Source organism: Kogia breviceps, chromosome 15 (genome assembly GCF_026419965.1).
Source record: "Kogia breviceps isolate mKogBre1 chromosome 15, mKogBre1 haplotype 1, whole genome shotgun sequence".
Classification (NCBI taxonomy): domain Eukaryota; kingdom Metazoa; phylum Chordata; class Mammalia; order Artiodactyla; family Physeteridae; genus Kogia; species Kogia breviceps.
The window spans coordinates 32,068,132-32,094,714 of NC_081324.1; the positions used below are offsets into that span (position 1 = coordinate 32,068,132).

The 26,583-nt window shown below is 36.9% G+C and overlaps 1 protein-coding gene across 1 annotated transcript in view; it reads left to right on the plus strand.

Annotated features, from left to right (window-relative positions):
* Positions 1 to 26,583, plus strand: part of RIT2 (Ras like without CAAX 2) — a 595,054-nt gene that overhangs the window by 42,249 nt on the left and 526,222 nt on the right. Inside the window, 1 exon segment of the mRNA XM_059039643.1 lies at positions 19,404 to 19,425. Coding sequence (XP_058895626.1) covers positions 19,404 to 19,425 — 22 coding nt within the window.

Genomic DNA, 26,583 nt, shown 5'->3' on the forward strand with positions numbered 1-26,583 from the left:
AACATCTTTTTCTGAGCACAAATCTGATTTTGGAATTCTTTCTCTGTTTCTCTTAATTTCTTCATTACCGTCCCCTTTCAGTCCCTTATATTTCATCTTCATACTTTCCCACAGAACTCCAAATGTAGAATATAATATACTTAAGCAACTGTGGTAAAAAGTATTCTATTAATTATGGTAAGCAATTTCCCTAGGATTTTATTTTTTATATTTTTTAGTATAAAATACTTGATACATATAAAATAATATGTAACCTAAAAGTCAAGAAGAGCAATAAAACAAACACCATTGAGCTCTACCATTCAACTTAGTGGGTAATTTTAGTTGTTTTATTAAATAAATTTAATCACATAACAAAAACAATTTTTAAATCAATTTAGATATTATTATAGAAAGATATAAAGGCAAAAGTATCTCTTCAGCAGTCATCAAAACATAATACCTATTCCCGTGCTAGCATGAATCTTTGAAGAGTATAAATATAAATATATGTTGTCACTTGAATAGGAGTTTGTCATATTATGAAACAATCTTCTCAATCCTTCTGTGGTATGATGAGCATGTCTTGCTCTTCTTGAAAATGCGGATTCATTTTTGGATTTAGGAGGCTTGTCACCCTTCTAAATCTCAAGGGATACTGTTAATAACCTAACAAGGGCAGCATGACTGCTGACTCAGTTCTACAAATTGCTAACATGTGGGCCAATGGAAATTCAAATGGGCCAAATTTTACAGTTTCAATCAATTTATCTATGTCTGTTTTTCACTGCTTATCTAGATTGTCTTCATTAGAAATTTTCTTTCCCAGACTTCCTTAACAGACCCTAAGTAAACACTTGTTGACTAATTAGTATTTAGGCTTACTCTTCTGTTTCTTTCCTTCCATTTTTACTTCAAGGTAAACTATTCTCCTTGCTCAGGTTGTTCTGTTTCTTGAACACATACTCTATAAAAGACTTCCTGATTATCAATAACTCTGCAGAGTTTTAATTATTGTAAATATGCATGTTTTTGTGTATAAGTGTTCACTGTGTACTGATAAGTCAGTCTTTCAACAGAGAGTGGAGAGGCCAAACATCACCTAGTGTTAAATTACTCATCTTTAATATTAGAGTAAAAAAAAAAAAGGTAGATTAGATAATATCCAAATTCCTTATGACTTTTTTCAGAAATAATAATGTAAAATATCTTTTTCAATCAAATCATCATGGCACTTTAAACACTTAGAATGTGCATCTCTGAAGTATTACTCAATTTACCAAATCAGTCAGCACATGAAATTATACTGCAGATAATTGCATAGAGATATATTAGACATATAATCTTCCTTATGCCATTTTAGTTTAGATAAAATGATTACACTGAATTTAAAATAGTTTACCTTTTTACATATGAGCTAGGGATTAAAATGTTTGCTCCCAAGTAGTAAGTTTTAACTTTTTTTGTGTACTTGTCTATGTTTTCAAGCTGAATTTACCACCTCAGTTTTTCTAATTGATAGGGACAAGAGTTTGTTAATTTATGTCTAATATTTTGAACAATTTTTATCCCTCATTTCTTGAAGTCATTTCTCCATATGCTGTTCCATAATATCTATAGTAATTGATTAATTGTGAAGTCTTTATATAAAAAAGGTAGATATATTCTCAACATAATTTCTCTATATCTCCATGTGATCCTCATGTCATTTTCTGTATCATCAAACCCTTGTTGTCTTGAATGTTTTCTTTAGTTCTTCTAATGACATTCAATTCAAATCAAAGTAATTAAAATTTCATTGTTATCAAGTACCAGGTAAAGAAAAAATATATTGCAGAATTTATGACTAGGTACTGATAAACAGTATGAGATATTTGAAAGCAAAAGTGAATTTGAAGAAGCTGATCTATACACAGGTATTTTACATTCAGCTCCAATCAAAATTCTGTAAATAGTCATTCTCTATAATCCCACTCCTATGATATTTAACACCACAAAAATATATAGTCACTCAGTTTCCTTCTGGCTTGCCTTGATCATCCATATCTTTGCATTGCTTTTAGAATTTTAAATAATTACATTATAGTTATAATTTCTCGATTACTGAATTTTTTGACATCCTCTAAATTTTGTGTCTGCTTCACCCTAGTCTCATGCTGGTTTCCATTTGCAACTTTGCTTTACACGTACATTGTTTCCTATGTAATCCAAAACTTGATCTTTCATAAATCTCTCAATATAATGTGAAATGAAGATTTTATGTTGAAAGTAAAACAATATTTCCAAGAGGCAGTGTCAATACTTATGTCAGTGGCAACTAGATCCCACAGCAATTTGCATGGTCTTAACCAGTTTTCACAGATCTCTCTGTCTCCCATATCTTCTCTTAACAAAAGTGGTAAAGTTAACTTATGCAGAAACCAAATTTTCTTTTCTTTTCTTTTCTTTTTCATTGAGCTAACAAAGACCTGACTTCATTGGAAATTTCAGGTCTGAAGAAAGCATTGACTTCACCATGCTGACAGATTCCATCACCCACAGAATATTTATTCTCTATTCCCTTGTCTTATATTAAAATCTTTCTTCTTCTGCGAAACACATCTCTCAACACTCCTCAGTTACTTGAAATGGAGGGGCATCAGTAGATGAGAAGGGTCTATGATGCTAATAAACATTAAAAATAATACTTTTCCCTGAGATATAACTGAAATAAAGTGAAGCACATTTTCATCTTCTCAATGAAAACCAGTTGTCGGCTTTGCCATTGTTAGTGGAGTGAGTTACAGCAGATTGACAGTGGCACAATTTAATATGAAATACCACAGTGACCTTCACTCCTTTGGAGCTCAGTTCTCTTATTTCAAAAATGAAAACAATGAATTATTTCAATTAGAGATGTTTTCCAACTCTTAAAAAATTCTCCTACTGGGCTTCCCTGGTAGAGCAGTGGTTGGGAATCTGCCTGCCAAGCAGGGGACACGGGTTCAATCCCTGGTCTGGGAAGATCCCACATGCCACGGAGCAACTAAGCCAGTGAGCCACAACTACTGAGCCTGTGCGTCTGGAGCCTGTGCTCTGCAACGGGAGAGGCCGTGACAGTGAGAGGCCCCCCTTGCACAGCAATGAAGAGTGGCCCCCGCTCGCTGCAACTGGAGAAAGCCCTCACACAGAAACAAAGACCCAACACAGCCAAAACTAAATAAATAAATTTATATATAAAAAAAATTCTCCTACCTACTCACATGATTGATTCCTCAAGAAGTTTCTCTGACTTAAGCTAATAAAATAATTGTAAGTGGGATTATACTGTAATTATATTCTTTTTAAAACTTTGATAGCCATTGTGTATAAATAATCCTGCTTACATATAAAAATATGCCATGCACTCATCAAAGCTTACATTAGTTAATGTTAGTGATGAAAATCACATCGTTTAAATTGTCCTTTTTATTAACAGAAAGACTGAAACTTCCCTTGACCATTCCAGACTAGCCCAACACTATGGCAGAAAATATATTGATCATAGGATCTAAGTTCCAGCCATAATTCCCTGGTTAAATAATACTATATTGCTTGCAATTATATAATACTATCTTGCCTCACATTTGGTTGATAATAACGAAATGTGCTTGGGCACAAAACTACATGTTGAACTTCTGTCCTTACAAGTCAATACAAAGCTTATATTTGGAACTATGATCCTTCCTGTTTGCATACCAGTGACCTTTCATCTGAAGGAGAATTTAAGATGTCTAAAATTCTCCCAGAATACCTACAGTTAATTTAGAGACTACATTTAAATCTCACAGACTCAAATGTATTGTCCATATTCAGTGAGACACTATTTTACCATTGTCATGTGATAACACATTTGAGTTTAGTTAAACAGATTTCAGAGAATAGCATCACCTTTACCCAAAAGTATCTCAAGGCATCTCATCCAAGCCTTCTATCATTGTGAACTGGTCAGGCAGGTGTGTTTCTTCCATTTTTAAGCTGAAGAAACACATATTAGGTTGTGGGTCTTGAAAATATTACCCTGAGTCTTCTAACTCAAAGAGCCTCAATTTGGGGAATTAAGGAGTTAGATGTCTACAGAGCTCTTGTTAAAAAATCATGTTTCCTGGAAGGAGGTAACTGCATGGCATCTTCAGACCAAAGAATCTCTTTCTGTGTCCTCTAACAACTTTACAATGGTGGTGGGTATCCTGGTAGCTTGGAAAGTAGGAATGTTTTTAATATTGTGTCTGCATGTGATGCCATAGATGGAAGAATTCTGTGACTTGTTCTACCCATAACTGTCTTTAAAATTATCCAGGAAGTAATGCATATGGAGTGACAAATGCATTGGGACATCAACGTTTGGTACTCTTTCAATGTTTGGAATTCTTTCAACTTAAATATATGTAGCTACTGTTTAGCTAGATATAGCTAAGATCCAAGGGAAAATGAACTCATCACATGTTTTTAAAATATTGCTTAGGAAAGAAAGGTTAAATTAAACAGATAATATCATCTCTCAATCATCATAGGCAGGAATGGGACCAGGTGAACTCAGAATCCTAAATAACAAATAATCCAAAGGTCATCTTTGTCTTTGGAGCATATAATGCAATTTCTTCTGCAGCACATCTTCTTCCTGCTATGTAACTGGACAGCCAGTTTTGTTTTAATTTCCAGAAAATGAGCCACTTTAAGGTAAAGGGCAGAAGCACATATGGCTCCCAGGAAATCAGGCTCACTCTCCCAGTCACAGGAGAGGGTTTGAATGAAGATGATCACCACCTACTGCTCATGGCCACATTTAACATCTTGGAAACAAGGAGTTTCCAAATGAGGCTATGAAAAAGACTGCAGTATTCAGAACTTTATTTTTTGCAACAGTTTTAATATCTTTATTTGTTATATCACCCAAAGCAAATCCACAGTTGAAGTGTTAAGATGAATAATCAAACCTCTAACTAAGGATGTTAGTGAAACACATTGGTGTTAGTGAGAAAAAAACAAAGCATGACTGTCACAGGATTTGCATTTATAGGCTGGTCTCCCCTATGAATTAGTGCATAAACATTTTGAGGGCAACAATTACATTTTCTTTGTCTTGTATGGAACACAAGTTTATGTGCCCACCACACAGTAAGGCCAAACAAACCAAAATATCAAAGTTTGGAGCAAAGAAAATTTTACTATAGGGCCAAGAAAGGAGAATGGGTGGCTCATGTCCACCCAAACTGTAAACTCCCTGAAGGGTTTCAGCAAATCATTTTTAAAGGTCAGGTGAGGGAGCGGGGAGTCACAGGGTATGTAATCAACTTGTGCACAATTCTCTGGTTGATGTTGAGGTAACAGTATTATCAAAACTTAGGCACCAGTAAGTCTGGGGGCTTATGATAATCAGGTAGTTAACTTATTTCATTTGGTGGTTATTCTAGCATCTGTGAGACAACTGAGGAAGTGTGCATCATATACTGTTATCTAAGTACTTCAGAGAGGAGCTACAAAAAAAGATATGAGGTAATGGTCTGTCCCAGGAAGACCCCATAGAGTCCTGCTCATTTACAATAGCATAGAAGTCAGTGCCTTAAACAGAGTAAATATTAAATTAATATATGTTAAAAGAAAGAATGAACAAAACATGTTTCTTTATTTACTTTTAAATTTAGGAGAAAAAACTTGGGAACTTGATAAAACAAACAAACAAACAAAAAACTCCCTGGAGAAGTATAGATTAACTTTTAACTGTATTCAATGTGTTTTTAATGAAACTTCATTCTATTTTCCTCCAATAATTGAAGAAAAAACTTTTACAAAATATTTTCCCCATGTTAACACTTTAACATACATCCTCTTAGATTGCCTCAGTCAGGACCAAATATTACATGGAGAATACTGAACATGGATATATTCCAATTAGGTCCCAAAACTGAACCAAGAAGAAATAGAAAATATGAACAGATTAATTACCAGTAATGAAATTGAAATAGTAATTTAAAAACTCCCAACAAACAAAATTCTATGACCAGATAGCTTCACAGGTGAGTTCTACCAAACACCTAGAGAAGAGTTAACACCTATCCTCCTCAAACTATTCCAAATATTGAAGATAAAAGAATGTTTTCAAACTCATTCTACAGGACCAGCATCGCCCTCATACCAAAACCAGACACATATATACACAATGAGATACTATTCATCCACAATAAAGAATTAAATTGTGCCATTTGCAACAGCATGGATAGTCTTGAGGATATTACACCTTGCGAAATAAGACAGATAAAGCCAAATGCTGTGGGATATCACTTATATGTGGAACCTAAAAAAATAAAACAAACTAGTGAATATAACAAAAAGGAAACATCTTACAAATATAGATCTCAACTTGTCATTACCAGTGAAGTGAGGGAAAGGGGGTGTGGTAAAATAGGGGTCGGGGATTAAGAGATACAAACTATCATGTATAAAATAAACTATAAGGATAAATTTTACAGCACAGGGAATATAGCCAATATTTCATAATAGCTGTAAATGAATATAACCTTTAAAAATTGTGAATCACTATGCATTACACCTGTACCTTATATAATATTGTACATCAACAATATCTCAATAAAAAAAGAGGTATAAAAGAAAAACAAAAACAATTGCCCAGAACACAAGCTCAGAGGCTACACTGACAAATAAAATAAATAATGCAAAGGGAGTCTCAGCTATGGCTGCAGATATACAGTAGGAAGCTTGAGGATGCCAGACCTCTTGATGAGAAGACTATGCATGGTGACAATTTGATGTTTCAACATTTGCTGTAAATAATAACACACTGCTATCGTTATGTGTCAGACACTATTCTATTTTCCTAACATCAGTGCAGCTAATTTTCAAAACGACCTTTTGAGGCACATAACTACCTTCTCCCTTTGAGCCCAAACAAATTTTTTGTTTTTGTTTTTGATTAGTTTTAATTAATTGTGAGTTTACATTACTTAGTTCCATCCAAAAGTAACAGTGTAGTTCTTTCTTCTCTCTGATCATGGAGTATCTGTATTCAATAATACAATATCTGAAAAACACAAATGACTTGATTTCAAAAGTGCCCTTCCTCAGCTAACTTTATTTTATCATCTTTGTCCTGCAGTCATTTGGTGATTCTTGGTGGAGTAGTGCTGGAGGTCTACTGCTACTCTGCTCACCAGTCTAAACACAATTATGAAAGTGGACACAGAGGAGTTGGGATGGAGAAGCAGAGAGGTAAGGAGGGAGTAAGGAAAGAGACCCCACTCCTGTATTGTTTCAGTGGCATTGACAACCATAACAACCTCTTTTTGGAAATACACCATGTAAATGTGATACAGAAGATACATCTAGAAGTCAAAGTATGCCTCAAGTTAAGCACATTTATTAGGCTGTTGTGTCATAATAATTGTTTTTTCTTAATAATTTTATTACTCAATCACCAGCCTCATCCAGGAAGAACTGTATAAGTAAAAGCCAATAATCAGAAGGGCTGGACTCCAATTCAGTTCCTGCCATATAATACCTGTGTCTCAGACCTGTAGTATCAGTTGTAACCTGCCGCCAGCCACAGCGGGTCCTCAAAGTGCAGCAACAATCGACAAGAGGGGGTAGGGAACGGAACGCACCAAGGTATGGGATCAGAAGGGCACAAGCAACTGATGGTTGCAAGGCAAATTTAATAACAAAGCATAGCCATATATATACCCCTAAAGCAGGGAATTTGCATAGTCATTGTTCTATAGAACTAGTCTTTCATCTAGGCTTAGTCACCAGGATATGATACCTGCATCAGCGGTTTTATCGGGTTGATTGGCCTCTCGGCTTAGTCACCACCTTATCGGCATCAGCAGGTTGATCGGCTTCTCCCACAAAGGCACCAATTTCCCCTCCAGGGTTGCTTTTCCTAGCTTTAGGGAACAACCAGGGACTCTCATTATCTGAGCATGTCCCTGGAGCGAGATGGCCAAAGGCCATCCCCTTTTTGATGTTCATACCATAAAGTCCAGGATGTATACCAAGGAGAGTACAATCTCGGGCCCTGAGGCTTATGAGAGTCTTAATGGCGCATTCCTCAGAGGGCAATGCTCGCCACACTAACCTCTCCTTTTTCATTTCTGATTTTATTGATGTGGGCCCTCTCTTTTTATTGATGAGTCTGGCTAAAATTTACCAATTTTGTTTATCTTTTCAAAGTTTTATTGATGTTTTCTATATTTTTGTTCTCTATTTCATTTATTTCTGCTCTGATATTTATGATTTCTTTCCCTCTTCTAACCTTTTTTTATCATGTTTTTTAGGTGTAAGGTTAGGTTGTTTATTTGAGATTTTATTTGTTTCCTGATGTAAGATTGTATTGCTATAACTTCCCTCTTGGAACTGCTTTTGCTGTGTCTCATAGATTTTGGATCACTACATTTTTGTTTTCATTTGTCTCTCCAGTTATTTTTTTATTTCCATTTTGATTTCTTTAATATTCATTGGTTGTTTAGAACTATATTGTTTAGCCTCCACATGTTTGTGTTTTTGCAGTTTTTTCTTACAGTTGATTTGTAGTGTCATAGCATTGTGGTCAGAAAAGATGCTTGATTTCAATTGTCTTAAATTTGCCAAGGCTTGTTTTGTGGCCTAGCATGTGATCTATCCTGAGGAATGCTCCAGGTGCATTTGAAAAGAATGTTTATTCTGCTGCTTTTGAATGGAATGTTCTATATATTTTTTCTAAGTGAATCTGTTCTAATGTGTTATTAAGGCCAGTGTTTCCTTATAGATTTTCTGTCTGAATGACCAGTCCATTGATATAATGGGGTTATTGAAGTAACCCTACTATTATTCTGTTACTCTGTTTCTCCCTTTCTGTTTGTTAATATTTGTTTTTGTGTTTATGTGCTCCTATGTTAGGGACATATATGTTTACAAGTGTTATATCCTCTTCTGGGATTGATCCCTTGATCATTATATTATGTCCTCCTTTGTCTCTTTCAACAAACAATCTTTAAGTCTATTCTATCTAATGTAAGTATTGTTAACCTGGCTTTCTTTTAATTTCCTTTCGCATGGAATACTTTTTTCCATTCCCTTCACTTACAGTCTGTGTTTGTTTGAAATCAACAGTGACTCTCTTATAGGCAGTATATATACAGATCTTGTTTTTGTATCCACTCAGCCACTCTATTGATTGGAGCATTTAGTCCATTTGCTTTTACAGCAAGTATTAATACTTATGTTCTTACTGACATTTTGTTAATTGTTTTGGGATTGTTTTTGTAGGTATTTTTTGTTCTTTTCTCCTTTTGTTCTCTTGTAATTTGATGACTTTCTTTAGGATTATGTTTGTATTCCTTTTTCTCTTTTGTGTGCATATTTCTTTTAGATTTGTGGTTTGTGCTTAACATGAGGTTTATATATATGTATATGATTGTTTTAGGTTGCTGATGTCTTACTTTCAATGCATTCTAACAATCCTGTATTTTTATCCCCTCCCCTCATGATTACTGTTTTTGATGTCATATTTTACATCTAATTGTTTTGTGTATCCCTTAACTGTTTATTGTTGGTATAGATGATTTCACTACTTTTGCCTTTAAAGCTTCCTACTGTCTTTGTGCATGGATGATTTCCTACCTTTATTGTATGTTTGTGTTTACAAATGAGTTTTTCATTTAGTAATTTTCATGTTTCTGGTCGTGGCCTTTTCCTTTTTTCTTAAAGAATTTCCTTTAACATTTCTTGTAAAGCTGGTTTGGTAGTGCCGAACTCTTTTAGCTTTTGCTTGTCTATAAATCTTTTGATCTCTCCATCAAACCTGAGTGAGAGCCATGTTGAGTAGAAAGGTTTTTTCCCTTTCATCACTTTAAATATATTTTACCACTCCTTTCTGGCCTACAGAGTTTCTGCTGAAAAGTCAGCTGATAGCCTTATGGTAGTTCCCTCATATGTTATTTGTTGCTTTTCTCATGATGCTTTTGATATTCTCTCTTTATCTTTAATTTTTGCCATTTTAATTACTATGTGTCTTGCTGTGTTCCTTTTTGGGGTAATCTTATATGGGACTCTCTGCACATCCTGGATTTAGGTAACTGTTTTCTTTCCCAGGTTAGGGAAGTTTTCAGTTATTATGTCTTTAAATATATTCTCACCCCCTTCTCTCTGTCTTTTTCTTCTGAGAACCCTATGATGCAAATATTAGTGTCCTTGTTGTTGTCCCAGTATTCTTTTAAACTTTCTTCATTGCTTTTCATTCTTTTTTTTTCTTTTTTCTGTTCAGAATCAGTGATTTCCACTACTGTCTTCTAGCTCACGGATCCATTCAGCTCTATCATTTAATTTACTCTTGATTCCTTCTAGTGTATTTTTCATTTCATTTATTGTATTCTTTAATCTCTGTTTTTTCTTTATATTTTCTAACACTGTTAAAAACGACTAAATTCTTGTTCTGCACATCCAGTTTCTCCTGAGTTCTTTGATTATCTTTACAATCTGAATTCCTTCTCGGGTAGATTGACTATCTCTATATCACTTAGTTCTTCTGTGACTTTATCTCATTCCTTTGCCTGGAACATATTCTCTGTTGTGGTCAAACCTTGTTTGTATTTTGTGGAGTGAAATGTCATCTCCATGCCCAGACTTCACAATAAAGTATAAATCCTAGAATGTTTTATACAAGGCCCTCAACATCTGTTCCCTCTTTTGTTCCACTTGCCACTTTTAGTCACTGACCACAGGTCCCTCTACAGAGACTCTCTTCTCCCATTCTTCTCCTCCTGCCTTCCTGCACTTCTATAACACTTCCTCAAAGAAGGTCACTCTTCCTCCATTCTTTCATTTATTTTTCTTCATCTTCCTCTTCATTCCATCTCCATCTATAGGAGTTGCTCTCACTGTTTCTCTCATACATCACTATGGCACAGGCTATAGTAATTCTTGATTTATAGATCTGTAATCCTCAACAGATTGTAAGTCTCTTAAACAGAGTGTCTCTTAAGCAGGAGATTGTCTTTGAATAGACTGCTTGTAGCCTAGTGCTAAGAAGAAAACAGTTACTCAAAGGTTTTGGATGATAGAAGAGAGGGGGGAAGAAAATAAGAAAAGTTAAGGAGTGCAAGAGTAAATCCAACTGGTGTAGGTCTTGAAGTACATATTGAAGTGTTGGAACATGATCCCATGAGCTATTATGTTGATTAAAAGTAATTATTCATGAAGCACTGCATAGAGGAAAGCAGGAAATAAAATTACCTGAATTTTTTTTTTTTTTTTTTTTTGTGGTACACGGGCCTCTCACTGTTGTGGCCTCTCCCATTGCAGAGCACAGGCTCCAGACACGCAGGCTCAGAGGCCATGGCTCATGGGCCTAGCTGCTCTGTGGCATGTGGGATCTTCCCAGACCAGCGCACCAACCCACATCCCCTGCATTGGCAGGCAGACTCTCAAACACTGCACCACCAGCAAAACCCAAATTACCCGAATTTTAAACAAAGCTATCCCACTTCTTAACAGGGAGACTTTTCAGAAGTGCTCAGCCTTTCTGTGCCTCAATTTGTTCATCTGTGAAAGAAACAGGTAAGATGACACATGCCCTATCTATCTCAGGGTGGATGAACTAATAACATATAACAGTTAAGAGCACATAAATGATGTTGGGGAGAAAGAAATGTTCCTCTACCTTTCTAGATTCTTCTCACTTGTCTAAGAGTTAAATTGACATGAGACTAATTCACATAAGGAAATTACTCAAAGGTTTAATAACAGGTATACATGGGAGAGACCCAGAAAAACTAACTTGCCAAAAAGGCTGAAACCCACACTTTAAATACCTTCTTCAGCTAAAGACAAAAGAGGATGTTGGGGGTAGTGGCTTGAGATCTCAAAGGGAAGAAGGCAATTCACATGGAGATGGAAAAGCACATTTTTGGTAAACAAAAGTTTGCTGGGTCATGCAGAGAAAATGGGACACAGAGGGAAATTTTAACAAACAGACTTTGCTAGATTCATCTGTTTTAAACACACCTACTTCATACTATAATTGTCTATGAAGATAACACCCTTCCTGGAACAGGTCTCCTATCTAGGCAGTTATGTGAAATGTCAAAGTTTCTTCCTGAGTTTTCTGGGCCTGTGTGCAGCTCAAGATAGTATGCATGCTGAAGAGACATTTTGTGGTGGCATATTTTGCTCCCTTAAATTGGAAATCAGATGTACCAGCAGTGAGACAAGGAGGTCATAATACCTCTGTCTCTCAGTTTCTATCTTTGTAATATAATATAGACAAAATAATAATACCCAGTCCTTAGTTACTGAGAGGACTGAGTGACAGAATGTATTTAAAGCAGTTAGGACATACTAGTTGCTCAATAAACATTAACCATCATCACTGTGATTGTCATGAAAATTACTACATAGTTTAAAAAATAATTATGTTAGCTGCTTACAATAGTGGTATACAAATCATAAAATGTTGTGGCACAAGAAGTGTTGTAATTATTATTCTAAGTGCTTTTATAAAAAGATGAGTTCAAAAGCCTAAAGGGTAAACTGTTGTGAAGCCTTCTGACTAGTATTAGTACATATCTGTTAATAGACCAATATACAATGATTACTATATCAATTATTGAGGAAACCAGATTACTTTTGTTACATAACAGTGTCCATCACATGTCACTGGAACTTCCGGCATTTTACTAATGGATCATATTTTTTTAAAGAGAAATTTATGTTCATTAAGACTAAGGTGACTGTCTGTTCAGGTTTGCCCAGGAGTCTGGGTTTATTCCAGTCGTGCTAGCTTAATTATTTTATTTATTTATTTATTTATTTATTAACATCTTTACTGGAGTATAATTGCTTTACAATGTTGTGTTAGATTCTGCTGTATAACAAAGTGAACCAGCTATATGTATACATATATCACCATATCCCCTCCTTCTTGTGTCTCCCACTCACACTCTCTATGACACCCATCTACCTGGTCACAAAGCACCGCAGTGATCTCCCTGTGCTCTAAGGCTGCTTCCCACTAGCTATCTATTTTACATTTGGTAGTCCATATATGTCAATGCCACTCTCTCACTTCGTCCCAGCTTACCCTTCCCCCTCCCTGTGTCCTCAAGTCCATTCTCTACATCTGTGTCTTTATTCCTGTCCTGCCCCTAGGTTCTTCAGAGCTGTTTTTTTTTTTTTTTTTTTTTTTTTAGATTCCATATATATGTGCTAGCATACGGTATTTGTTTTTCACTTTCTGACTTACTTCACTTTGTATGACAGACTCTAGGTCCATCCACCTCACTACAAATAACTCAGTTTCATTTATTTTTATGGCTGAGTAATATTCTATTGTATATATGTGCCACATCTTCTTTATCCATTCATCTGTGGATGGACACTTAGGTTGCCTCTGTATCTTGGTTACTGTAAATAGTGCTGCAATGAATTGTTTTTTGTTTTGTTGTGTTTTGTTTTTTTTTGTGCTACACGGGCCTCTCACTGTTGTGACCTCTCATTTTGTGGAGCACAGGCTCTGGACGCGCAGGCTCAGTGGCCATGGCTCACGGGCCCAGCCACTCCACGGCATGTAGGATCTTCCCAGACTGGGGCATGAACCCATGTCCCCTACATCATCAGGCAGATTCTCAACCACTGCACCACCAGGGAAGCCTCTGCAATGAATATTTTGATACATGACATTTTTTGAATTATGGTTTTCTCAGGGTATATGCCCAGTAGTGGGATTGCTAGGTAATATCATAGTTCTATTTTCAGTTTTTTAAAGAACCTCCATACTGTTGTCCAGAGTGGCTGTATCAAATTACATCCCCACAAAAAGTGTAAGACTCTTCCCTTTTCTCTACACCCTTTCCAGCATTTATTATTTGTGAATTTTTTATGATGGCCATTCTGACCAGTGTGAAGTGATACCTCATTGCAGTTTTGATTTGCATTTCTCTAATGATTAGTGTTGTTGAGCATCCTTTCATGTGTTTGTTGGCAATCTGTATATCTCCTTTGGAGAAATGTCTGTTTAGGTCTTCTGCCCATTTTGGGATTATTTTTGTTTGTGTTTTTCTTTTTTATATATTGAGCTGCATGAGCTACTTGTAAATTTTAGAGATTAATCCTCTGTCAGTTGCTACATTTGCAAATATTTTCTCCCAATCTGAGGGTTGTCTTTTCATCTTTGTTATGGTTTCCTGTACTGTGGAAAAGCTTTTAAATTGCGTTAAGTCCCATTTGTTTATTTTTGTTTTTATTTCCATTTCTCTAGGAGTTGAGTCAAAATGGATCTTGCTGTAGTTTAAGTCATACAGTGTTCTGCCTATGTTTTCCTCTAAGAGTTTTAAAGTGTCTGGCCTTACATTTAAGTCTTTAATCCATTTTGAGTTTATTTTGGGGTATGGTGTTAGGGAGTGTTCTAATTTCATTCTTTTACATATAGCTGTCCAGTTTTCCAAGCACCACTTATTGAAGAGGCGGTCTTTTCTCCATTGTACATTCTTGCATCCTTTATCAAAAATAAGGTGACAATATGTGTGTGGATTTATCTCTGGGCTTTCTATCCTGTTCCACTGATCTATATTTCTGTTTTTGTGCCAGTACCATACTGTCTTGATTACTGTAGCCTTGTAGTAGAGTCTGAAGTCAGGGAGCCTGATTCATCCAGCTCCCTTTTTCATTCTCAATATTGCTTTGGCTATTCAGGGTCTTTTGTGTTTCCATATAAATTGTGAAAATTTTTTATCTATTTCTCTGAAAAATGCCATTGGTAGTTTGATAGGGTTTGCATTGATTCTGTAGACTGCTTTGGGTAGTATAGTCATCTTCACATCACAATGTTGATTCTTCCAATCCAAGAACATGGTATATCTCTCTATTTATTTGTATCATCTTCACTTCCTTTCATCAGTATCTTATAGTTTTCTGCATACAGGTCTTTTGTCTCATTAGGTAGGTTTATTATTAGGTATGTTTTGCTTTTTGTTACAATGGTAATAGGAGTGTTTCCTTAATTTCTCTTTCAGATTTTTCATCATTAGTGTATAGGAATGTATAGGTTTCTGTACATTAATTTTGTATCCTGCTACTCTACCAAATTCATTGATGACTTCTAGAAGCTTCCTGGTAGCATCTTTAGGATTCTCTGTGTATAGTATCATGTCATCTGCAAACAGTGACACTTTTACTTTTTCTTTTCCTACTTGGATCATTTATTTATTTTTCTTCTCTGATTGTTGTGGCTAAAACTTCCAAAACTATGTTGAATAATAGTGGTGAGAGTGGGCAACCTTGTCTTATTGCTGATCTTAGTAGAAATGCTTTCAATTTTTCACTGTTGAGAATGATGTTGTCTGGGGGTTTTGTCATATATGGCCTTTATTTTGTTGACGTAACTTCCCTCTATGCCTAGTTTTTGGAGGGTTTTTATCATAAATTGGTGTTGAATTTTGTTGAAAGCCTTTTCTGCATCTATTAAGATTAGAATATGGTTTTCATCCTTCAATTTGTTAATATGGTGTATCTCATTGATTGATTTGCTTATATAGAAGAATCCTTGCATTTCTGGGATAAACCCCACTCAATCGTGCTGTATGATCCTTTTAATGTGCTGTTGGATTCTGTTTGCTCACATTTTCATTGAGCATTTTTGCATCTATGTTCATCAATGATATTGGCCTGTAGTTTTCTGACTTGATTTTGGAAACAGGGCGATGGTGGTCTTGTAGAATGAGTTGGGGAGTTTCCTCCCTCTGCTATACTTTGGAAGAATTTGAGAAGGATAGGTGTTAGCTGTTCTCTAAAAGTTTGGTAGAATTCACGGTGAAGCCTTCTGGTCCTGGGCTTTTGTTAGTTGTAAGATTTTTAATCACAGTTTCAATTTCAGTGCTTGTGATTTGTCTGTTTATATTTCTATTGCTTCCTGGTTCAGTCCCAGAAGGTTGAGCTTATCTAAGAATTTGTCCATTTCTTCTAGGTTGTCCATTTTATTGGCATATGGTTTCTTGTAGTAATCTCTCATGATCCTTTGCATTTCTGCAGTGTCAGTTTTTACTCCTCCTTTTTCATTTCAAATTCTGTTGATCTGAGTCTTTCCCCCCCCCTTTTTTTCCATGAAGAGTCTGGCTAATGGTTTATCAATTTTGTTTGTCTTCTCAAAGTACCATCTATTAGTTTTATTGATTTTTATTCTTGTTTCCTTCATTTATTTTTCATTTACTTCTTTGTTAAAAAAAAAAAACAAAACATCTTATTTGAGTATAATATTTTCTTTCCCTCTGCTAACTTTTGGCTTTTTATTCTTCTTTCTCTAATTGCTTTAGGTGTAAGGTCAAGTTGTTCATTTGAGATTTTTCTTATTTCCTGAGGTAAGAGTGTATTGCTATAAACTTCCCTCTTAGAAGTGCTTTTGCTGCATCCCATAGGTTTTGTGTCCTCGTGTTTTCATTGTCATTTGTTTCTAGGTATTTTTGATTTCCTGTTTGATTTCTTCAGTGATCCTTTTTAGTTTATTGTTTAGCCTCCATGTGTTTGTAATTTTTACAGATTTTTTTCCTGTAATTGATATCTCATCTCATAGCATTGTGGTCAGAAAACATACTTGATATGATTCCAATTTTCTTAACTTTACCAAGGTTAGATTTGTGACCAAGATATGATCTATCCTGGAGAATGTTCCATGAGCACTTGAGAAGAAAATGTATTCTGTGGTGTTTGGATGGAAAGTCCTATAAATATCAATTAAGTCCATCTTGTTTAATGTATCATTTAAAGCTTATGTTTCCTATTTTATTTTCATTTTGTATGATCTGTCCATTGGTGAAAGTGTGGTGTTAAAGTCCCCCACTATTATTGTATTACTGTTGATTTCCCTTTTTGTGGCTGTTAGTATTTGCCTTATGTATTGAGGTGCTCTTATGTTGGGTGCATAATTATTTACAATTGATATATCTTCTTGGATTGACCTCTTGATCATTGTGTAGTGTCCTTCTTTGTCTCATGTAATAAATAGACTTTCTTTTAAAGTCTATTTTGTCTGATTTGAGAATTGCTACTCCAATGCCCTTTTGGTTTCCATTTGCATGGAAAATCTTTTTCCATCCCCTCACTTTCATCTGTATGTGTCCCTAGGTCTGAAGTGGGTCTCTTGCACACAGCATATATATTGGTCTTGTTTTTTTATCAATTCAGCCAGTCTGTGTCTTTTGGTTGGAGCATTTAATCAATTTACATTTAAAGTAGTTATCAATATGTATGTTCCTTTTATCTTTTTCTTAATTTATGGGGGTTTGTTATAGTACGTCTTTTCCTCCTCTTGTGTTTCCTGTCTAGAAAAGTTCCTTTAACATTTGTTATAAAGCTGGCTTGTTGGTGCTGAATTCTCTTAGCTTTTACTTGTCTTTAAATGTTACAATTTCTCCATCAAATCTGAATGAGATCCTTGCTGGGTAGAGTAATCTTGGTTGTAGGTTTTTCCCTTTCATCCCTTTAAATATGTCCTGCCACTCCATTCTGGCTTGCAGAATTTCTGCTGAAAGATCAGCTGTTTCCCTTGCATGATATTTGTTGCTTTTCCCTTGCTGCTTTTAATATTTTTTTCTTTGGATTTAATTTTTATAGCTTGATGAATATGTTTCTTGGCATGTTTCTCCTTGGATTTATCTTGTATGGGACTCTGTGTTTCCTGCACTTTTGAGTATTTCCTTTCCCATATTAGGGAAGTTTTCAACTTTAATCTCCTCAATTATTTTCTCTGTCCCTTTCCTTTTCTCTTCTTCTTCTGGGACCCTTATAATTCGAATATTATTGTGTTCAGTGTTGTCCCAGATGTCTGTGTGACTGTCCTCCATTCATTTCATTGTTTGTTCTTTATATTAAAAAATCCCCTGCTATTTTTGTTTTACTGTTGATTTCCCCTTTTATGGCTAAGACATATGCTCTGTGATAGTTATTTCCACTATTTTATCTTCCGGGTCAGTTATCAGTTCTTCTGCCTCAGTTATTGTACTATTAATTCCTTCCAGAGAATTTTTAGTTTCATTTTATTGTGTTGTTCATATTGTTTGTTTGCTCTTTAGTTCTTCCAGTTCCTTGTTAAATGTTTCTTGTATTTTCTTCATTCTGCTTCCAAGATTTTGGATGATGTTTACTATCATTACTCTGAATTCCTTTTCAGGTAGACTGTCTATCTCCTCTTCATTTGTTTGGTCTGGTGTGTTTTTATTTTGCTCCTTCATCTGCTGTATATTTCTGTTTTTCATTTAGCTTAACTTATGTGTTTAGGGTCTCCTTTTCACAGGCTGCAGATTCATAGTTCCCATTTTTTGTGTGTCTGCCCCCAGTGAGTAAGGTTTGTTCATTGTGGTGTGTAAGCTTCCTGGTGGAGGGGACTGGTGCCTGTGTTCTGGTGGATGAGGATGGATCTTGTCTTTCTGATGGGCTGGACCACATCCAGTGGTTTGTCTGTGAACTTATTATGGTTTTAGGCTGCCTCTCTGTTAATGGATGTGGTTGTGTTCCTGTCTTATTAGTTGTTTGGCATGGGTTGTCCAGCACTGGAGTGTGCTGGTGGTTGAGTGGAGCTGGGTCTTTGCATTGAGATGGAGATCTCTGGGAGATCTCTCACCAATTGTTATCATGTGGGACTGTGCAGTGTCTCATGGTCCAATGTCCAAAACTCAGTTCTCCCATCTCAGAGGCTCAGACCTGACACCCGGCCAGATTACCAGGACCCTGTCAGTCATATGGCTGGAAGATGAACAAGTCAGAAAATAATCAGGTTTCTGGCCCTTTGATTGTGGCCAACTTGGGATTGGGCCTATATATCTCCACCTCGGCAGTTGAAGTTGCCTCCCCAGTAGCTTTGTGACATTGTTTCTCTACTTTAATTATTAAAAGAAGCTCCTTTCTTTTTTAAGAGTGTCTAGGCTTGGATAATAAACTATATGGTTATCTCTTTAAGAAAAAGTAACCCCAGGAAAGTACATAGGACATGATGGAAATAAGAGTATTGTCCTTAGAGCAAATAAGTGAGTGACAACAAGTGATCTTAAGCCAGTCACCAATCAGTTGCTTTGGATTTTAAGAAGTTTCCTCTGCAGTAAATTGGGAGACTTAGAGTTCCCCTTTCTACTTTGCTTTTGAAAGTGTTAGATGAAATATGCATATAATAGGTTTTGAAAAACAAAATTTGTGTTTTATTGTCAATGTTAATTTTTCAAATGTAATGACAGAAAAAACAAAGCAGCAGGAATGCAGTAAAAGGGGAGGAAGGTATTTTGTCATTAATTTGAGGTTACTCTGGGCTATATGTCTGTGTCAGTGTGATCAAACATTCAAATGTTCCACAAAAAACCCACCTAATTGTGAAACTCAGAACCAGTAACTAAGAGACAGGATTGTGTGAGGAATCTGAAAGTTTTGGATTCAAGTTCTACATTTATCCTTTATCAGGTGTGTGGCCTTGGACAACACTTAGACACTCCTTGGACCTCATTGCTTTCATCAGTAGAATGGGCATTAAATAAGTTGCCTTTGCAGAGTTGAGGTGAAGAATTAGGAAATGTGCATACATTCTCTAACAGATGAAGGTGTTCTGGCACAGGGTAGGAACTCAATAAAGATTGGTGGCCTCAAAGTCAATGAGACACAGAAATCTTAGTTCATAATAAATAAATAGAAAAATAAGAACTGAATGTGGTGAATAATAAGTGAAATTTAAAGCTTTATGCCTCAGTTCCCTCTCTGATTTTTTTTGAGATGGAAATTAACAAATATTTTGATGAAGTTGTAATATCCAAAAATATTTTTATCTCTCTTGTGATGATAGTGAATGATGTTTACTGTCCCTGTGACAGGAGCCAGACATATGACAGAAGGCAATTTTTTAAAAGCTGAACCAGCATACTAAAGCTCAGGAGTCTTTCTCATATTCTAACTTGACAAGAGTTCTGAAATTCAAACATGGAAGATACCTCATTTTCCTGTTAGATAAGAAGTCCAAAAACGAATTCATTGACATATAGTGAGCCTGATGAAACCAGATTATACATTCCAAACTTACTTTTAAACATAGCATATCTCTAGCTTGCTTAAACATGCTGCTGGAGCTGAGAATACACAATGGAAAAATAGCATTGAGTTCAGAGATGGGGAAGCATCTGCCTTTGGACTCACTTGTCATAAATCACATCTTCCTCACTTGCAGTTACTCCATGGCTTTAGTTTTCATCACAGCTCCACTTACAGATGACCATTGGACATCTTTCCAGTCCTATAGAAAAACCTGGAAATTTTCCATTTGCAAATAAGTTTTGTCTTAATACAGATGAAAGCATCAAGGTGATGTACATTTTCTTATGTTTTGTCTCTTGGCTACCAAAAATTTCACAATTTTTCAGTTCAATAATCTTTGTCTTATATACAGTTTTATAGGTCAAAACCACACAACCCCAAAACAGAAATAAAATACCACACACAAAAGTCTCCTCAACTCCAGCATTCCATTAACACATGAACATGAGTGACTTTTACAAACCCTTTGTTTTGTTTTGTTTTTTAATTTTTCATTTGAAAAGTTAAAGGATTGAATTTATGATTATAAAGCTCTAAATTTCTATAAATAATCTGAGACTCACTTAGAACAATATTTATAAAGCTACATCAAGACACTTGGTTTCTTTTTAAGTGAAACAAATTATCTTTGATGCTTGCTTGAGAGAGAATGCTAAGTATCCAAACAGAGTGAAATATATCTGACTTGACTTTGTTCTGTCACTGAAATTAATTTTAATTATGGCGGGTATCCCATAGTCCAGCCAAGGCACACCCTTTAGATTGTCCATGTCCCTTCTTAGACTGTACACTGGCCTCCCTTGGCTCTACAGGTGCCTCCAAACAAAGACTGATGAACTTCAGGTAAAAGTGGCATAATCATAGAGAAACAAATCAGAAAACTATTAAGAAAGAAAATCTGAGACTGTTTCTAGCTCTCCTAGGCCCAAAGCTCCATTGTTGAGGCCAGTAATGTCTGAAGGAGCAGGGGTCCAGGATGCCCCTCACCCTTCTCCTTGTTTTGCCTCAACTTTGTATCCATACTTGTTTCTGGTCTCTTCTGGAAGTTAGGGTGTGGTAGACATTATGTGGAACCAGTAATATTTGACATGTACACAAGATAAGTACCAATGTGTTTAAGGGAACTTACAAGTTATTGGGGGATGTTGAACATATCCATAAAAACAAATTTTAGAGTTTCTGGAATTCAGAGGTTATAGATTTATAGAGGTTGCAGTGATCAGGAAAGGTTTTCTTGTAAAGGTGGGAATTTAGCTATATCTGGAAGGACAACTTGTTGAAGGAAATAAGCAGACCAGGCTTGGGCAAAGATCTAGAAGCAAGAACACACCTGGAAAACAGAGTGGTCAGGGAGAGAAATGTCTCAGTATGTGGAGAGCTTAGGTTTGTAGAGAGCTTAGGTTTGTGCAGAGCAGAGATATGGTTAGAGGAATGGGATGAGGCCAGACTATGATTTAAAATATTAGCCTGGAAGGTTGAAATTAGCAAGTTAAATATTAGCAATGCAAAATAATTATCCACAGTATTAACTTAAAAAACAGAATGTTTAACTGTCCATGAAGTGCAATATGCTGGGGGTGAGTATGAAATTGGACCTGAATACAGAAAGACTCTTTTCTATTTGTATGCTTTTAGGAGAATGTATCTTTTGGAAAGTAAGGAATGTTTGTTTGAAAAACACAAATGTTTTTCACATTGCTTGATGGCAATATTAGGCTGGATTTCCTGATAAGAAGTCAACATCTAGGTAACCTTTACCTCACCTGACACAGAAAATAGAAACGTAATATTATTTTAAAAAAATTCAGTGTCTTAGAAGAAATGATACATACTACCTGCTCTAGACATTATTTTAATCTCCAATACAGTCTAATAAACATAGATTTTGTGCATCTATAGAAATAGACATGATGAGAGGATCAAGATGGCAGAGTAGGAGGATGTGGAGTTTGCCTCCCCCAACAATGCATTAAAAATACATCTACATATAGAGGAATTCTCTCAGAAAACCAACTGGAGGTGGGCATAAGGCCTCTTACACAACAAAAAGTGCAAAACCAGGTAGTATGGGAGAAAAAAGACATCAGGGTGGGACTAGAGATCCTGGGAGGGATCTGTGAAGGAGGGAAAGTAGATATGGGCAGGACCTTGCCATGGAGAGACCCTTTGCCTGCTGGGATGTCCACTGGGACAGATAGAGGGGACTGGAGGGGCCTGCACTCTGCTCACAAGGAGTGCACAAACGCTGGCTTGCTAGACTGGCTCTGATGGTTTCCATCTCGTTGCACTTCCCAGCCTGAAATATGCCCTGGACAGAGCTATTAGTACGTGCAGCACCTAGGAGGGCCTGAGGTGTGTTCTAAGCCAAACCTTGGAGCTCATTGCCAGCATGCACACATCAGGTATGGGTTCACCATCAGAGCACATTAATAATTCTCACACAGTACGAGCATGTCCAGCAGTGGTAGATTTTGTTGGCGCACACATAGTGTAGCACCACAGAAGAGCACATCTAGGGAGGACATCCCTTGGACAGGAGTATGCAGTGGTTTGGCTCCTGGTATAAGCACTCATGTTCTGTCTACCACACACTGCCGCTTAGATCAGGATCTGGGGCAGACAGGTCCTGGGAGAGGCCTGCCACAAGGGCACTCCAGGTCCAAGGAAGCAGTAAGACCACTTGACTCCTGCAACCACAGTGTCCTGGCCTCCAGCACCAGCCTAATACTAGATCTGGGGAAAAAAATGAAGAACAGGAAGTGACCTTGGGCTACTTCTGGGCAGAATTGTGGATGCCTGCGCTGTCAATGCATGGGTTTTCTGTGACCATACAAGCCTCTAGCATCAATGCTTACTTCCTTTGGGACAGAGCATGCACTTAAGGCCAACAGAGCCTTATTGAACACAAGCCCCAGGGCTTCTACTCCAGTGACTGGGGAGCAGACCACACCCCTAACAGGACTGTGTGAGTCATAGAATAAAGAGGAGACCCCATCCAATATCCAGTGCAAGCTCTGGATACCACAATGCCAATAAAACACTCTATCAAGGGAATAATGGCCAGCACACTTTGAGGGAAAATATGGCTTCATCCATACCAAAAACAGCCCTCACACCAAAAATATTAGACTATTTTTGCTCCTACATAAAAACATCCCTTTAAGATCACAGTAGATAACTGTTTCTCATAAATTAATAGAGACAGAGTTAAGTAAAGTGAAAAAGGAGAACTACTCCCAAGTAAAATAAATAAATAAATAAATAAGTAAGTAAGTAAATAAGTAAATAAATAAATAAATAAAAGAAATCCCCTGAAAGAACACATAAAGAAATGGACCTTCCCAGTTTACTAGATCACAAGTTCAGAAAGGTAGTAATAAAATACTAAAGGAGTTTAAAAAGATTATCGATAGAAATGCACATCACTGCAGCAAGGAACTTGAAACTATAAAGAGGAACCAGTAAAAATTAGACAACTCAATTGACAACATAAAAACCAATCTAGAGTAATAACAGACTAAATAGCCCAGAAGAATGAATAAATATTCTGGAAGATAGAATAATGGAAATCACCCAATCAGACCAGCAGACACAAAGACAAATTTTTTTAAAAAGCAACATATGAGATATATTGACTAATATAACAGTGCTGAATTATGCATATTACATGTTCCAGAAGGAGAAGAGAGAGAGAAGGGGATAAAAAATGCATTTGAAGGGTACCTTCAAGATGGCAGAGGAGTAAGATGTGGAGGTCACCTTCCTCCCTACAAATACATCAGAAATACATCTACATGTGGAACAACTCCTACAGAACACCTACTGAATGCTGGCTGAAGACCTAAGACTTCCCAAAAGGCAAGAAACTCCCCATGTACCTGAGTAGGGCAAAAGAAAAAACGAAATAAACAGAGACAGAAGAATAGAGATGGGACCTGCACCTGTGGGAGGGAGCTGTAAAGGAGGAAAAGTTTCCACACACTAGGAAACCCCTTCACTGGTAGACATGGGGGGTGGGCGGGGGGAAAGGTTCAGAGCCACGGAGGACAGCAGAGCAACAGGGGTGCAGAGGGAAAAGTGGAGATATTCCTGCAGAGATGATTGGTGCCAACCAGCACTCACCAGCCAGAGAGGCTTTTCTGCTCACCCACTGGGGCAGGTGGGGGCTGGGAGCTGAGGCTTGGGCTTCGGATGTCGGATCCCAGAGAGAGGACTGGGGTTGGCTGTGTGAACACAGACTGAAAGGGGTTAGTGTGCCATAGCTAGCTGGGAGGGAGTCCAGGAAAATGTCTGGAACTGCCAAAGAGGCCAGAGACCATTGATTTGAGGTGTGCAAGGAGAGGGGATTCAAAGCACTGTCTAAAGTAGCACCAGAGAGAGGGGTGAGCCATGACTATCAGTGCAGACACCACAGATGGGCATGAAATGCTAAGGCTACTATGGCAGACACCAAGAAGTCTGTGTGCAAGCACAGGTCACTATCCACAACTCCCCTTCTGGAAGTGTGTGCAGCCCACCACTGCCAAGGTCCTGTGATCCAGGGACAATTTCCCAAAAGAGCATACAGAATGCCTCAAGCTGTTACAAGGTCACACCAACCTCTACTGCTGCAGGATCTCCCCATATTCTATATCCCTTCCTCCTCCATGCCTGAGAGAGCCAGAGTCCCCTAATCAGCTGCTACTTTAACCCCATCCTGTCTGGGCGGGGAAGAGATGCCCTCAAGCAACCTACACACAGAGGCAGCAACAAATCCGAAGCTGAACCCCAGAAACTGTAAAAACAAAAAAAGAAGAGAAAGGGAAATTTCTCCCAGCAGCCTCAGAAGCAGCATATTAAATCTTCACAATCAACTTGATGTAGCTTGCATCTGTGAAATACCCAAATAGACAATGAATCATCCCAAAACTGAGACAGTGGACTTTGGGAGCAACTGTAGACTTGGGGTTCACTTTCTGCATCTAATTTATTTCTGGTATTATGTTTATCTTAGTTAAGTATTTAGAGCTTATCATCATTGGTAGTCTTGTTTATTGATTTGGTTTTTCTCTTCTGTTTTTTAATATATATATATATAATTTTTTCCTTTTTCTCTTTTTGTGAGTGTGTATATGTAGGCTTCTTTATGAGATTTTGTTGGTATAGCTTTGCTTTTAACATTTGTCCTAGGGTTCAGTCAGTCTTTGCTGTTGTTGTTGTTGTTGTATAGTTTTTAGGGCTTGTTATCATTGATGGATTTGTTTTTAGATTTGGTGGCTCTCTTCTTTCTTTCTTCCATTATTTTTTAATTACTCTTAATAATTTTTAAATTATTTTACTTTTTTCATTCTTTCTTTTCTTATTCTCCCTTTTTCTTCTGAGCCATGTGGCTGACAGAATCTTGGGTGCTCAGGCTGGTGTCAGGCCTGAGCCTCTGAGGTGGAAGAGCTGAGTTTAGGACATTGGTGCACCAGAGACCTCACAGCACCATGTAATATCAAATGGAAAAGCTCTCTCAGAGATCTCCACTTCAATACTAAGACCCAGGTACACTCAATGAGCAGCAAACTATGGTGCTGAACACCCTATGCCAAACAACTAGCAAGACAGGAACACAATACCTCCATTAACAGAGAGGCTGCCTAAAATCATAATAAGTTCACAGACACCAGAAAACACACCACTGGATGTGATCCTTCTCACAAGAACAAGATCTAGCCTCATCCACCAGAACACAGGAACCCATCCTCTCCACCAAGAAGCCTAGACACACCACTGAATGAACATTTCCTGCCAGGGGCAGACCTAAAAACAATGGAAACTATGAACGTGCAGCCTGTGAAAAAGAGACCCCAAAAAGAGTAAGCTCAGCAAAATGAGAAGACAAAGAAATATACAGAAGATGAAGGAGGGAGGTAAAACTCCACCAGACTAAACAAATGAAGAGTAAAGAGGCAGTCTACCTGAAAAAGAATTCAGGGTAATGATAGTAAAGATGATCCAAAATCTTGGAAATAGAAAGGAGAAAATACAAGAAACGTTTAAAAAGGAGTTGAAGAACTAAAGAGAAAACAAACATTGATGAATAACACAATAAATGAAATTTAAACTTCTCTGGAAGGAGTCAATAGCAGAACAACTGAGGCAGAACAATGGATAAGTGAGCTATAGGATAAAATAGTGGAAATAATTACCACAGAGCAGAATAAAGAAAACAAGAATGAAAACAGTGGAGGACAGTCTAGGAGATACAATATTAAATGTTAAATGTACAAACATTAGAATTATAAGGGTACCAGAACAACTAGAGAAAAAGAAATGGACTGAGAAAATATTTCAGGAGATTATACTTGAAAACTTCCCTAATAAGTGAAAGGAAATAGTCAGTGAAGTCCAGGGAGCACAGAGAGTCCCATACAGAATAAATCAAAGGAGAAATGCAAAAAGACACATATTAATCAAGCTATCAAAAATTAAATACAGGGCTTCCCTGGTGGCGCAGCGGTTGAGAATCCGCCTGCCGATGCAGGAGACACGGGTTCGTGCCCTGGTCCGGGA